Here is a 12,506-nt window from a genome sequence, read left to right as displayed (position 1 = left end):
GACAGGTAGTCAATTAAATATAATAAAAGTCAATTAAAAAAAACATACTAGCTTTTGCCCGCGGCTTCGCTCGCGTTAAATTCGAAAATTGCGGAATACTCCATATAAAATGCCACCCCTCCATTTATAGGAAGTGGGGGGTTAGAAAGAAACAAAAGAGTAGCCTGTCACTCTCCGTCCCTTCAACTATCTCCACTTAAAAAATCACGTCAATTAGTCGCTCCGTTTTGCCGTGAAAGACGGACAAACAAACAGACACTCACACTTTCCCATTTATAATATTAGTATGGATGATATTAAATCCAGGTATTTTAAACATTTTTCTGCAATACAATTTTATTTATATTCGCACACTATTTGGTATATTAATTGAAAAGTAATTTCGGCCATCCGACCTCATGCATGACTCCGATGCACGAAAAAAAGAATGTTTTTAATAATTTTAATATAATATTGAGTTTTATAAATAATATCTAACTGTAACAGGGTTTACTAAAGTTTCTGAAAAATCAAGAATCGTTGGTTTTAGAGATTTTTACGCAATATGTTTTTTTTCTGTTTGTCTATCGCAATGTTTTTTCTTAATATCGTCCGCGTCTCGTGCGATGAATAAATTTCAATATTTCCAAAATAAAAAGTCTCCTTTTGGTTTTACAATTTTAGCCCATTTTGTCCCTTAAGCTTGACAGCATCATGTAATCCGTAGATAATTTCATCAATGATCAAAAAAAAATCAAAAATCAATAACATTCAAGAATGAAGTTCCATATTGTGTTGTATTGGGCCCTTCTCTTACTACTTAATATAGAATGTAAGTATTTCTCGTTTATAATTTGTATTTGCTACAAATTTCTGGGAAAAATTCAATAATGAAATATGGTTTTTAGGCTTCCGTAGCCAAAATGTCTAAAATAGAGCCCTTATAGTTTCGTGGTGTCGTCCATTTGTCTGTCTATTCCTTCGTATATTCATAGATTTTACTCAAAAACTCTAAATCATAAGATAAAATTTGTTTGACACTTAGATTTATTTTGTATGCTATTTAGGTTTAAAACATTGTCAAAATTTAGTTTTAGTTGACTACGGAACCCTAAAAAGTTGATTCACCCTGTATAACCACTGAGCTAATAGGTAATATATCGGGTCTCAAATTTAAGGCCGTTACACTAAACGAAGTTACCGCTTCCCGGATCGTAGAGCAAAAAATACTAATCACACCTTGGCCATTCAATAAAATTGCTTCAGAACACATGCTTGTTGACCTCTGCTCCGCCTCGATCGACGATTACAGGTGATCTGGGACATCTCTTTACTATACTGGCATAAATACGTAATGTAACATTATATAAGAATATTTTGACTTTCAGATAATGACGGCCGTGAAACCAGCACCAGCACCAGAAAGCCCGCGTATTACCTTTACATGACACCATTTCCCGGTAAGATTTTTTAGGTTCACTTTACTTAAATTTAATATTTTAATACAATTTTTTAAATAACTTGCTTTAGTATAAGGCCTGAGTAGCAATGCACGGTCGAGAAGTTTCCAAAGTTGCAGAACATTCCTCATGAGAATTTTCGGTAACTTCTGAGAATGTTCTCGAGAACGAGAATTTATCAGAATACTTAGTAACTTCGTAGTTTATACCATAATTTCGTCGAACTCAGCAAGTCAAGACGTAGTCCCGTGGTAGTGCGCTGGCTTCGTATGCCGATGTTCTCAGGTTCGATCCTGACAGAGATCTTTTTGTTTTTATTTTATTTGTTTTTTTTTGTATATACATATATTGGCATGACCAAAAACAGGCATCAAGAAATAATAGTTCGGTACCTAATTTAAAAAAGTCAGAACTAAAACTGTGAAGTCTGAAAGTCGAAATGTTCCCTGAAGTATAGTGAGAATTTAAGCAACTTATAGTGAGAATTTAGGTAACTTATCACTTATCAACAAAATAGCTAACTGTAATAGACAATATTATACCTATAGTAACATATAGAATATTATGTCCATTTAAACATTATTTCAAATATATTCTCTTGTTTAAATAATAAATTGCATGTTGCGGGAATGTTCTGCGAACATTCTCAAGAATGTTTCCGCTTTTTGGGAATGTTCTGCAATTTCTACATTACTAGGCCTGAGTGCTCACATTGGGCGTGCAGCGTACATTTCAAACAACTGAAGTTCATACAAGTGTCCTACATCAACCATGCGTAGTGGACGCTCGCTCGACCTCCCCGCGGCACGCCCAACCGACCGCTCCGCTCCTAGCGTCTATATTTCCGAGCTCATATAACCCGGCAACCTTCAAATCAAGGGTGAACGGGTATCTTTTGAGCTCACTCCATCTACACGTCTTTGCCTTTGACTAGTCTGTGGCCAAGAGTAAGCCCATTTATAATTTAAAAAAAAAGGATTGATAATATACTAACCTCCTTATAAATGTTCACTAAAGTTATCAAACCGATAAAGTTCGTTTGTCCCTTTCTATCACACCAATACGTCGGCAAGGGACAAACGAACTTTATCGGCTTGATAACTTAACTGAACGTTTATGAGGAGGTAAATGTGTGATTTTAGTGTTGACGAGTAGAAAAAATAATATATTAATTTTTATTTTAGTACGAAAACCTTTAAATCGATCATCAACAATAACAATTTCGTCGTCTATAACGTAAGTACTACTACGATAACTTAAGTATACTCTGTCAAACAAGTCTGTCAGTAAATAAGAACAAAGAAAACTATATGCATCCTTTTCTTTAGGGTGCCAGAGAAAAGTATACCTGTAGTTTTCTTAGTTCTTATTTACTGACAGACTTGTTTGACAGAATATATCAAGAACTATATCCTGGAATTGAGACTATTTTTATTCTTAGGGACCGTCCAAACTCAAGAGATGCATGTCCGCCAACGCGGAACGGACGTCAGCGCCACGCCGCCTGAATGTAATTTAAAAAACGCCTCCTCAGTACATTTTGTATAGGAAAGACGTAAGACGCGACCCCAGGCGGCGTGGCGCGCGCCAAGCAACGCGTCGTCTGGGGCGCGCCAAGCGACGTCCCTTGCGCGTCCTTCCTATACAAAATGTACTGAGGAGACGTTTTTTAAATTACATTCAGGGGCGTGGCGCAGCGCTGATGTCCGCTCGTCGTCGGACATGCGTCTCTCGAGTGTGGACGGTGCCTTAACCTATTATAATGTAATAATGACAACAATGTGCCATCTTGGACGTCGCTTTTTGTGAAATCGTGCTATCTGTTTTCAAAGACCAAAGAGAACCTTTATCGGTTGGTGTGGTGAGAAGATCTATGCAGCACTCTGTAAATGACCAAAGAACCTGTTAATGATGTACCTATGGGCACATCTCGGACACTGGTGATCAAATATGTGAAAGAGGCCGCATTCCTTACACACAATCTAATCTCATGTAGGTGAACGCGTACTATGTTTGTACGAGTGTGATATGGATGGTGATAAGCAATAATGTGTCAACCCACAAAAACTAAAAAAATGAGATTTTAATGCCATGTTATAGCTGGATTTTTAAACTTCTATTTGCAAAAATGACCTTTTCATTTTGAAAATTTTTACTATCCCAAAAGTAAAAAAATAGGTTAACACAAATCCTATATCGTGTGTTGCCTGTTTTGCATTAATGTGTCAAGAACCTTAACTTATTATAGTAATTGGTAGAAGACATATTTAAATTACAATAATGTGTTATGAGGGTTGACTCAACGATTTTTTTACACTTGACTCATTCTTGCAAAACGCAAAAAATGACATAGTTACCCACTATGAGACTTGAATGATTATTGCAAAATGATATTTTATTCGTTGTTTTATGCTACGACCCGTGTTATAAAACATAAGTCATTATTGTTAAATTATATTCGGGTCATAAATTGTTCGTTTTTGGTGTAAGTACCATGACACTATATTGTAAAATATAACTGTTCATATTAATTTATGTTTGAATAAGTTATGACTTAGTCCATTAGTATATTTTTGCACATGAATGGTAAATTCAGTACGAAATTGAACATTTTAAGTCATGACATGAATATACATATTCGTTATTATAATTTGCAAACATTTTTTACAAGTACGTGTTTATATAAAAATCTAATATAAGCTACTATTTTTTTATAATTACTAATTACATTAAGACGTGTTAATGTATGCATAAAAATATTGTTTGATTTTTGAATACTTACTGAATGGTAGTTTATTATTTTGTTAAATATATTTTATGTTTTGTTCTTGTACAAGTCATGAGTTATTCATAATTTAAATGACTTAGTCTATTTATTAGCGTAAAAAAATATTTTGTTGTATATTTTAGATAAGTAGTTTATTTTTTTTAAAGATGATTATTTGGTTTTTGTAACGATTTTTTGTTGAAAAAGCACAGATAATTTAAATATGTGTCTAGAAATGATCATTACTCTAATAGTTAATTTATAGTATTTTATTCAACTGGCGTTTAAAGGAGGTCAAGAAATATGAGTGGCGTACTTTCCACGAGTATTTTGGAGTCAGTTAAACACCATTGCATACAATACTTTTACAACGACCATGCACTTAGTTTTTAATAGTTTTTTTTAATAATTCTCGCGAAATTCACACTGTTTCCTGTACCTATTGCAAAGGTTTGCACTGTCAGCTCAGCTGCCCAAAGCCTTCCCGCGCACGCACGCAGTATCGTTAATGCAATGCGTTGCCATGATTACAGAACCAAACAATGCGTTTTCAGTTTTTTCGATACGCACAATCCTGTAAATGACGAATAACAGTTCGGGAGCAGAAAAATCATTAAAAGGTTTGATTAATAAATAATGTATTGATTCCTACATACCTAATAACATAAGTGACCATGACTGATATGTTACTTAACACTTATAAAGTTAAAAATATGCATAGGTAGAGTATTTTACAACAACAATTTATGTGCTTTAACATGTTTATTTAAGACTCATAGATATTTTTAAACAATTAGCAAAAGTGGGTTAAGTATCATAACACAGTCTTGAAAAAGTTTGACGTCGTCGAACAATTCGCAATAAAAGAAAAGGGCATTATTTCGTCAAATTGAAGTTTGTTTTGAAATTAAGCTACAATAATCACTACTACTGAACGTATTATAGCTGAAAAACACAACAATCTATATAAAAACAATTTTTTTTAAGAGAAACACAAAAAAATGTGAAAAAATCTTTAGACGCCATTTTCTCAAAATGGTTGGCGTGTGGGTTGACACATTGTTGCTTATCAGCATCCATATGACAGGTCGACTGTTCGCGTTTTTGACAGGCGGCAACTGTGAGGTAACCGAGAGGGGGAGGGCGGCACTTTCAGCAGGGAGCGGGAGTGGCCATACTGTATGATAGTACTCTTTATTTTACTGTGCTTTGGTAGGAAAAATTTATGAAAGTTCTGTTTCCCAGGCCAACATATTATAAACCGAATCCTGGCTATGATGCGTACTGGACAGGAGGACACTGGATTTTCGGGACCACGACCACCGCCGGCGCTAGAACTACTTCGACGAGAACCAGAATTCTCGTTTGTAATAAGCCTTGCCCCATAGCTTATCGAAAGTATGTACCTAACTATAACTGTACTTTTAGATATTTTTTCTACTCCCGTACTGTTATTCGTGACTTACAAGGTCGTGCATAGAACTTTAAAACCCTACATAAAAGATGTCAGGACAAGTCTATCTAGTCTATACCCTGAAAACATTTAGTAGCAGTAGCACGATATAGCTGTTACAGTTCAGTAAATACATTGCTACCAACTTAACAAACCAATCACTTCATCGTAGAAAATTAAAATATTGTATGAAATAGGTACATTGTTGCCAACCTTAGAATGTCAGATAAAGCCTGGCATTCGCAGAGTCGAGACTCATTCGTTTTCTGCTGCGATCATTGGTGACGCGTCGAATCCAGTCGAATCGCATTCAAATGTATGAGAACTCGGTTCAACTCGGCTCGATTCGTCTTAGTGGCCAGGCTTCAAAGAACCATACCATAGACAGTTTTATTTTCATATTTGCACTCAAACTGCATATTCGAAATGGTAGGTGGTCCACTAGATAACTAAGATGACTGAAAGTAGGTATTTGTTGAATTTATGAGTTTCTTTCAAAGTAAGTGCTTGGTCGTAGAAAAAGTATTGTATGCAACACAGAACTAAATCAAGATAGAAGGAAAAAGTGTATCTACTTCGCGTGCGGAAAAGTTAAATAGCGAGCAACATTGTTCGCCGCGCAAGTCAGTCTGCTCCCGACCGCTGCCCGCGAGTGACATACAGTGAAAAATACAAAATGGGTCGGTATTCGATAATTAACTGTTCAAACACCACCAATAAAAGCAAGGGTGTTAAACAAAGTGTTTCCTATCATCGGTAAGTACCATTTGTCCTAAAATATTTTTTATTAAATAAAAAACACGATTTTCCTATTTTTATCATCAAAACATTAGCTGACGTACGGCCGTCAAACTAGTTTTCCATTGCGGCTTTAATTTGACGAGTCCGACTTGGCGTGCGTTTAAAACAAGCGATATAAAAATAGGCTATTCAAACTGTCGAGACAAAGTGAATGTAGATTTGTTATTTTGTCCGTCGAACTCACGTCGAACTTAAGAATAGTGGTGCACCACGGAACTATATCGTCATGTATGCTGCGATTTCCTTATTCGATTTATATCGATTTTGCTAAGCAGTGGAAATTATAATTATGTTTTTATATTGTTATGAAAGTATACATATAAAGTACGAGTGAAAAGTAAATTTAACTTTAAAATAGGTTACAGTTACGGTATTAACGTTGAATTTGTGGTCGGCAGAAAAACAAATACAAACATAATACTTATTATGAATAAAAATAACTCTAAAAATGTGTTAATGGTTAATTATATTTATATATTACTAAAAATTGTAACAAATAACATGAGGATAATGAAGTGAGTACATGGTAGATTTTCTTAATAATATTACGAAATATTAACTAGTATTAATACCTACCTACTAAAATCTTTGTTCCTGGCCACAGGCAAATTATATACCTACTAGTGAATTGTTTGTCATCACACGAATACAGGTATATACTTACTTCATTTCACAACGAAGATGAACATCCGATATTTTTAACTTCGGCGGGCATCCCGCACGCAACCTCCACAATCGATCGAATGGGTTACGCGGCGACAACGTTCAAATCACTAAAGTACACTCGTGACGTCATAGGCTCGACACAAAACGTTACACGCTCGGTTTCGCTGTTAATCGCCGAGCATTTTCCTTCTATCTTGATTTAGTTCTGTGGTATGCAACGGTGTTTAACTGAGTCAAAAAATGCTCGTGGCGTCTTCATTAACAATTTTCGGCTTCGCCTCAAATTGTTACCCACGCCACTCGCCTTTTTTGACCTCTTTTAACCACCAGTTGCATAAAATACTATTAAAGAACGTAAACGAATAATATTGTCTTCGGTTGCCGAAACGAACTACCCGAAAATTTACAAATTATTTGTTTATGAAATAAAACTATGGAAAGTGATTATATCGCGTATAACGAATTTACAATTCATCCCGACGTTTCGAACACTTTACAGCATTCGTGGTCAACGGGTGACAGGAAAAAATACAATGCGCAAAAGCTACTTACATACAAGAAATATTAATGAACCATGACCATAAATAATTACCAGCTTTATTAACAGTGTGTGAAGCTGTCTTAAAGATCTGAATTATCTTTTGCACATTGTAATTTTTCCTCGGTTGACCACGAATGATGTAAAGTGTTCGAAACATCAGGATGAATTGTAAATTCATTATACGCGATATAATCCGTTTCCATAGTTTTATTTCATAAACAAATAATTTGAAAATTTTCAGGTAGTTACAATAATTGTCGGTTAACCAACCAAATACAAAAACCAAGCGGATTTATCAGTGAGCAACCTGTCTTCAACTTTCTTATTTGGTCGTATAATGTTTTATCCCCCTTAATGAGGCGTTTTGAGGGTAGATTTGGTTCACCGTTTTTTAATGCCCAAAGGTACAAAAGTATTGTTATAACAATCTACGGTGGTGCTCTATTGGGTGTATTTTTTATATATATACATATAAAGCGGTCACCGTAACCTATGGACGCCTGCAACTCAGCGTCATATGCGCGTTGCCACCCCATTAGAAACTTGTACACTCCCTTTTGCTGTGTTAAGTACAAAAAGGATCCGAGTGTACAAGTTCTAAGGAGGGTTCGGGTTGCCAACGACGCAAAGGACAATAGACGGAACAAGTTAGTTCCGTAAGTCCTCCCGTCATCAGCACACCACACCCTCGTTGAGCTCTGGCAGCCTTACTCACCGGCAGGAACACAACAGTATGAGTAGGGTCTAGTGCTATTTGGCTGCGGTCTTCTGGTGTATAAAACATATTTCTATTTTGTGGGGTGGCGTTTATCGACATCTTCCCGTGAGAATGCAACTGGACCGGCAATCCTGTTGGTCGCAGGTTCGAGTCCTGCCAGAGATGTGATTTTTTTAACCCCCGAAGAAAAAATGATGGGATGTCATAAGTTATACCTGTCTGTCTGTCTTTTTGTGTGTCTGTCTGTAACTTCGTAGCTCCCGAACGAATGAACCGATTTATAGATTTAGTTTTTTTTTGTTTGTAAGCTTAAATAGTCGGGAGTGTTTTTAGCCATGTTTCATGAAAATCGGGCCCTATGTCGGGGGGTTTTTCAAAATTTTAATTTTGTGGTTAGGTTATTATGTATGATGGATCAGGAGGGTCGAGGGGTTCATCGGACATAATGAACACTCAAGTGAACACTGATTATTATTTTATTCCAATTATAACAACTCAATTCCAAATCAAATTAGTGCTGATTAGGTAACCTATAATAGTTCTAACGAAACGCGGTACAGTTCCTTAAGAGACTAGCGCGCTTCACATCACAACGGCTGGAAGTAGAATGACCTCTCTTCACTCTCGTGTCCCTCGTGTCCCTTCTCCTAGACTTCGTACAGCGCCACAGATGGCGCTTGCGTTCCGCAGCAACTTCGGGCAAGTCATGAGTACGGACTCATGACTACTTGAGTCATTTGATCATCCGTAATTATGACCGGGTTCCAACATGTATAATAAAAAAACTTTTTTTTAATCGACTTCTTTTTCATAATGCAAATGTTTTTCGCCCGATTCCAGCATTGGGCCAGTATGCGCTCATAGAGCGGATTCTGTAGATACCACAAAAGCGGCAGACATAGTACAGAACAACTACAAAGGACGAAAGCCGACCGACCGTTTCCCAGACGATAAAATCAAACTACATTTTAAAGAGTTTATTACTTATTGTCATTTTTTACAAGCCCAATGCAGAGATAAAATTTGGAATGGCCATAGTAAGTACTAAAATTCAATCTCTACAAATACATTTTCTCAAACATGGTATGATATATTGATGTTATGTGCCTTATAATTGGCAGCGAAGTATGACGCATGCAGGTGCGGCTAGGACGATTGATAGATAATGGAATTTCATACAAACCTTGCAGGCCAAGGCCGGCAAAGTCTTCTTTTTTAATTTCCAAACACAGATAATTGTGACATAACATCCAGGTATTTAGCCAATTAAAAAAAAAAACTATAAGGGGCTTTATAGACGTGCCGACTGCAACTGGTACGGGCCCTAGACAATATTTGATTTTGGGTGCGTTTTCATACAAAAAAAAATTTTTCGTTTTTTTTTTGTATTTTTTTTTAACTTTTTGTTTTTTTATAAGCGTATACGGGGCATCAAAGGGGAACAAAAATTCGATTATTTTTGCGCTACGATGCACCGTTTAGGAGATACAGCCATCCAAAGTTACTATTTTCAGTAGACTTTATTTATTTCATACCATGTTTGAGAAAAGCACTATACATACCTCGGCGGGAAATGGGGTTGCTCGCCTCAGACCTATCCGGCCTCGCTTCGCTCGGCCGTCTATATGTCTTCGGCCGGCAACCCCCTTTGTCCCTTGCCTCTGTAGTAATGTACTATTATTTATAATAGAATACAATTATTCTATTTAGCAAGCGCTGGTGGCTTAGTGATAAGAATATGCTTTCAATCCGCGAAGCGAAATGTTATTTGATAATTGCCAGTCGCTTTTCGGTGATGGAAAAAATCGCGAGGAAACCGGACTAATCCCAATAAGACCTAGTTACCCTTCGGGTTGGAAGGTCAGATGGCAGTCGCTTTCGTAAAACTAGTGCCTACGCCAAATCTTAGTTACCAAAGTGGATCCCAGGCTCCCATGAGCCGTGGCAGATAACGCAAAGAGGATGATGATGAGAGCGGAATTATTATATTCTAAATAAATGTATTGCAATACTTATTTAGTGTTCTGAACAGTTTTTGAGCGAGCATTCGTTTGCTCGTGCGATGCGAAGCGCCGCAGAAATGCAATCTATCTGTATCGTAACCTTAGTCTGTTAAAGTTTAGAATTTAATAGAATAGAATATACATTTATTCGTGAACACAGGAAAGACAAAATACACATAATAACAACAAGACAGAAAGGAATGGAGCGCCACGAAATGGCCTCATCTCAGCGTGTTGCTGGTGACTTCCAGCACTGTTCTTCCAATAAGACCGTCAAGTGAGAAAGATTCACGGAGGGTAACAGACAGAAGAAATACAAATCACATACAAGAACGAGGTCAAACAGTTACGAAAGTGAAAACGTTACAAGAAAAATAACAACAGACTGTGACCGAAACATAAAATAAAAGGAATAATAATAAACAGAACACACTAAATTAATTAAAAAGAAAAAATGTTATACACAGATCCACGTTTCAACGTTTGATCGAACCAGACTTTGCGTACCGGACCCTGTGCTTACGAAACGCTCACGAAACGAAACGCTAGTAGATATCTATCTCTATCGCTCTTGCGTATTGGCGCGACGGAGCAAGACTACTTTTCGTGGCGATTCGTTTTCGTTTCGCGTCGGAGAAATGCCATTCGGCTACGGGGCCAGAATTGGTAAATCGACTCGTACGATTGTATGTGCCAGACGTTCCCAGGATCCCCTCAGACGGCGACGTGATCTGTTGGCACTTGGCAGTGCCTGCGAGATGAGCCGTGTCGCGCTTGAACTCTCTGCTGCCCCGGGCACTCGCGTAATTGAATGATCTCCAGGGTACGTAGCCGAATGGCACAAACGATCACGAAACGCACGAGCGTCTACGAAGATATCTATCTCTATCGCTCTTGAGTATTGTCGCGACAAAGCCAGACTACCTTTCGCGGCATTTCGTTTTCGTATCGCGTCTCAGAAATGCCATTCGGCTACGGCTCCTGGCATTAGCACCTGAATGCGGTGTTTGCGTGGCGACGGACGGCTGTGAGAAATTAATGCTTGAGGTTCTGCTGCTGAGGTGATGGATGCGAAACTTGCCACTGTGAGAGATATTTGTTTAATTTATTCTTATAATTATTTACAGTTTGTAATATTAATATGTTCTATTTAAGTTTTATGGTGCCTTGGATTGTCTGTCAAGCCATGTACCCAAATAAATATGTTTTCCAAATAAAATAAAATAGCTTTTGTGTATCGGCGCGATAGAGTCAGACTACATTTCTGCGGCGTTTTGCCTGTTCAGAAAACTAATTGAAACGTAGCTCATAACCATATATATTTATAATATTAATTTATTTTATTAAATAATAAAATAATAATTTGTTATTTTCAGTCTGGGTCTTTATTCATGTCGGTAAATGTATTGAAGATGAAGAGATAGTTTTGGACATAGACAGTGATAAAGCTGTTTTCGACCGAAAAGCAAAAACTCTGGAAAAATATGTAAAACACATGAATGATATGAATAGTATGTACACTAAATCAAAGATTTCAAAAGTATGTATAGTGCAATACATAGAGTATCCACTGTACTCATCTGAGGCGTCTTGGTGAAAAGCTTCAATGAATATCAAATTCTGTTACTGACACCGGCTGTCCTAGCATCACTTCTGGTGTCTGCATGTCCCATCCTTAAGTTACACACACACATACACATACATACAACCATTATACAATACAGGGGATAAAAAATAGGCTCGAACTGAGTTGTGTAGGATAAATCTTGTCAGTCTTGGTTTTTCAAAAAAAAATTAAATAACTTTTGTTCGAAAAAAAAAATAGCGACCGTGACAGGACTTGCAGTTACTAATCAAATTTTGAAGTCTATTTGCAGTACGTTGACTTTGTTCCTGAGCAATGATTTTCTGCCATGTATGCATGCGTGATGGCGTGTGCATATGTGTGTTGAAGTGGGACTGGGCTGGTCATGTCTGCCGAATGCCGGACGACTTGTGGGCTAAGGTACTCACGAGCCCATCGAGTCAAACTGGGGATCCGGCAGACCACATCGGTGGGGGGGGGGGGGGGGGTTGGCACTAAACAGAGAAGAATGGAAAAGGGAAGCCTTTGACCAG

At 37.3% G+C, this 12,506-nt stretch overlaps 1 protein-coding gene across 1 annotated transcript; it reads left to right on the top strand.

Moving 5' to 3' along the window:
• The first annotated feature begins 706 nt into the window (after positions 1-706).
• On the top strand, positions 707-12,292 carry LOC125232672. Its single transcript, XM_048138425.1, has 7 exons — positions 707-811; positions 1,368-1,439; positions 2,624-2,675; positions 5,452-5,604; positions 9,226-9,422; positions 11,765-11,928; positions 12,266-12,292. Exons 1-7 carry the CDS (start codon positions 757-759, stop codon positions 12,290-12,292), a joined length of 720 nt encoding a protein of 239 aa, XP_047994382.1. The 5' UTR covers positions 707-756.
• The last annotated feature ends 214 nt before the right edge of the window (positions 12,293-12,506 follow it).

This window comes from Leguminivora glycinivorella, chromosome 13, assembly GCF_023078275.1.
Source record: "Leguminivora glycinivorella isolate SPB_JAAS2020 chromosome 13, LegGlyc_1.1, whole genome shotgun sequence".
NCBI classification, from domain to species: domain Eukaryota; kingdom Metazoa; phylum Arthropoda; class Insecta; order Lepidoptera; family Tortricidae; genus Leguminivora; species Leguminivora glycinivorella.
The sequence above is the reverse complement of the archived record's forward strand: the minus strand, read 5'-3'. Positions and strand labels throughout refer to the sequence as shown.

Excerpts from the sequence above, each read along its gene's own strand:
- LOC125232672 (XM_048138425.1), top strand. The coding sequence starts at position 757 with ATGAAGTTCCATATTGTGTTGTATTGGGCCCTTCTCTTACTACTTAAT. Across the intron at positions 2,676-5,451 it reads ACAATTTCGTCGTCTATAAC|GCCAACATATTATAAACCGA; the intron begins GTAAGTACTACT and ends TCTGTTTCCCAG. Across the intron at positions 11,929-12,265 it reads CTAAATCAAAGATTTCAAAA|TACGTTGACTTTGTTCCTGA; the intron begins GTATGTATAGTG and ends GTCTATTTGCAG.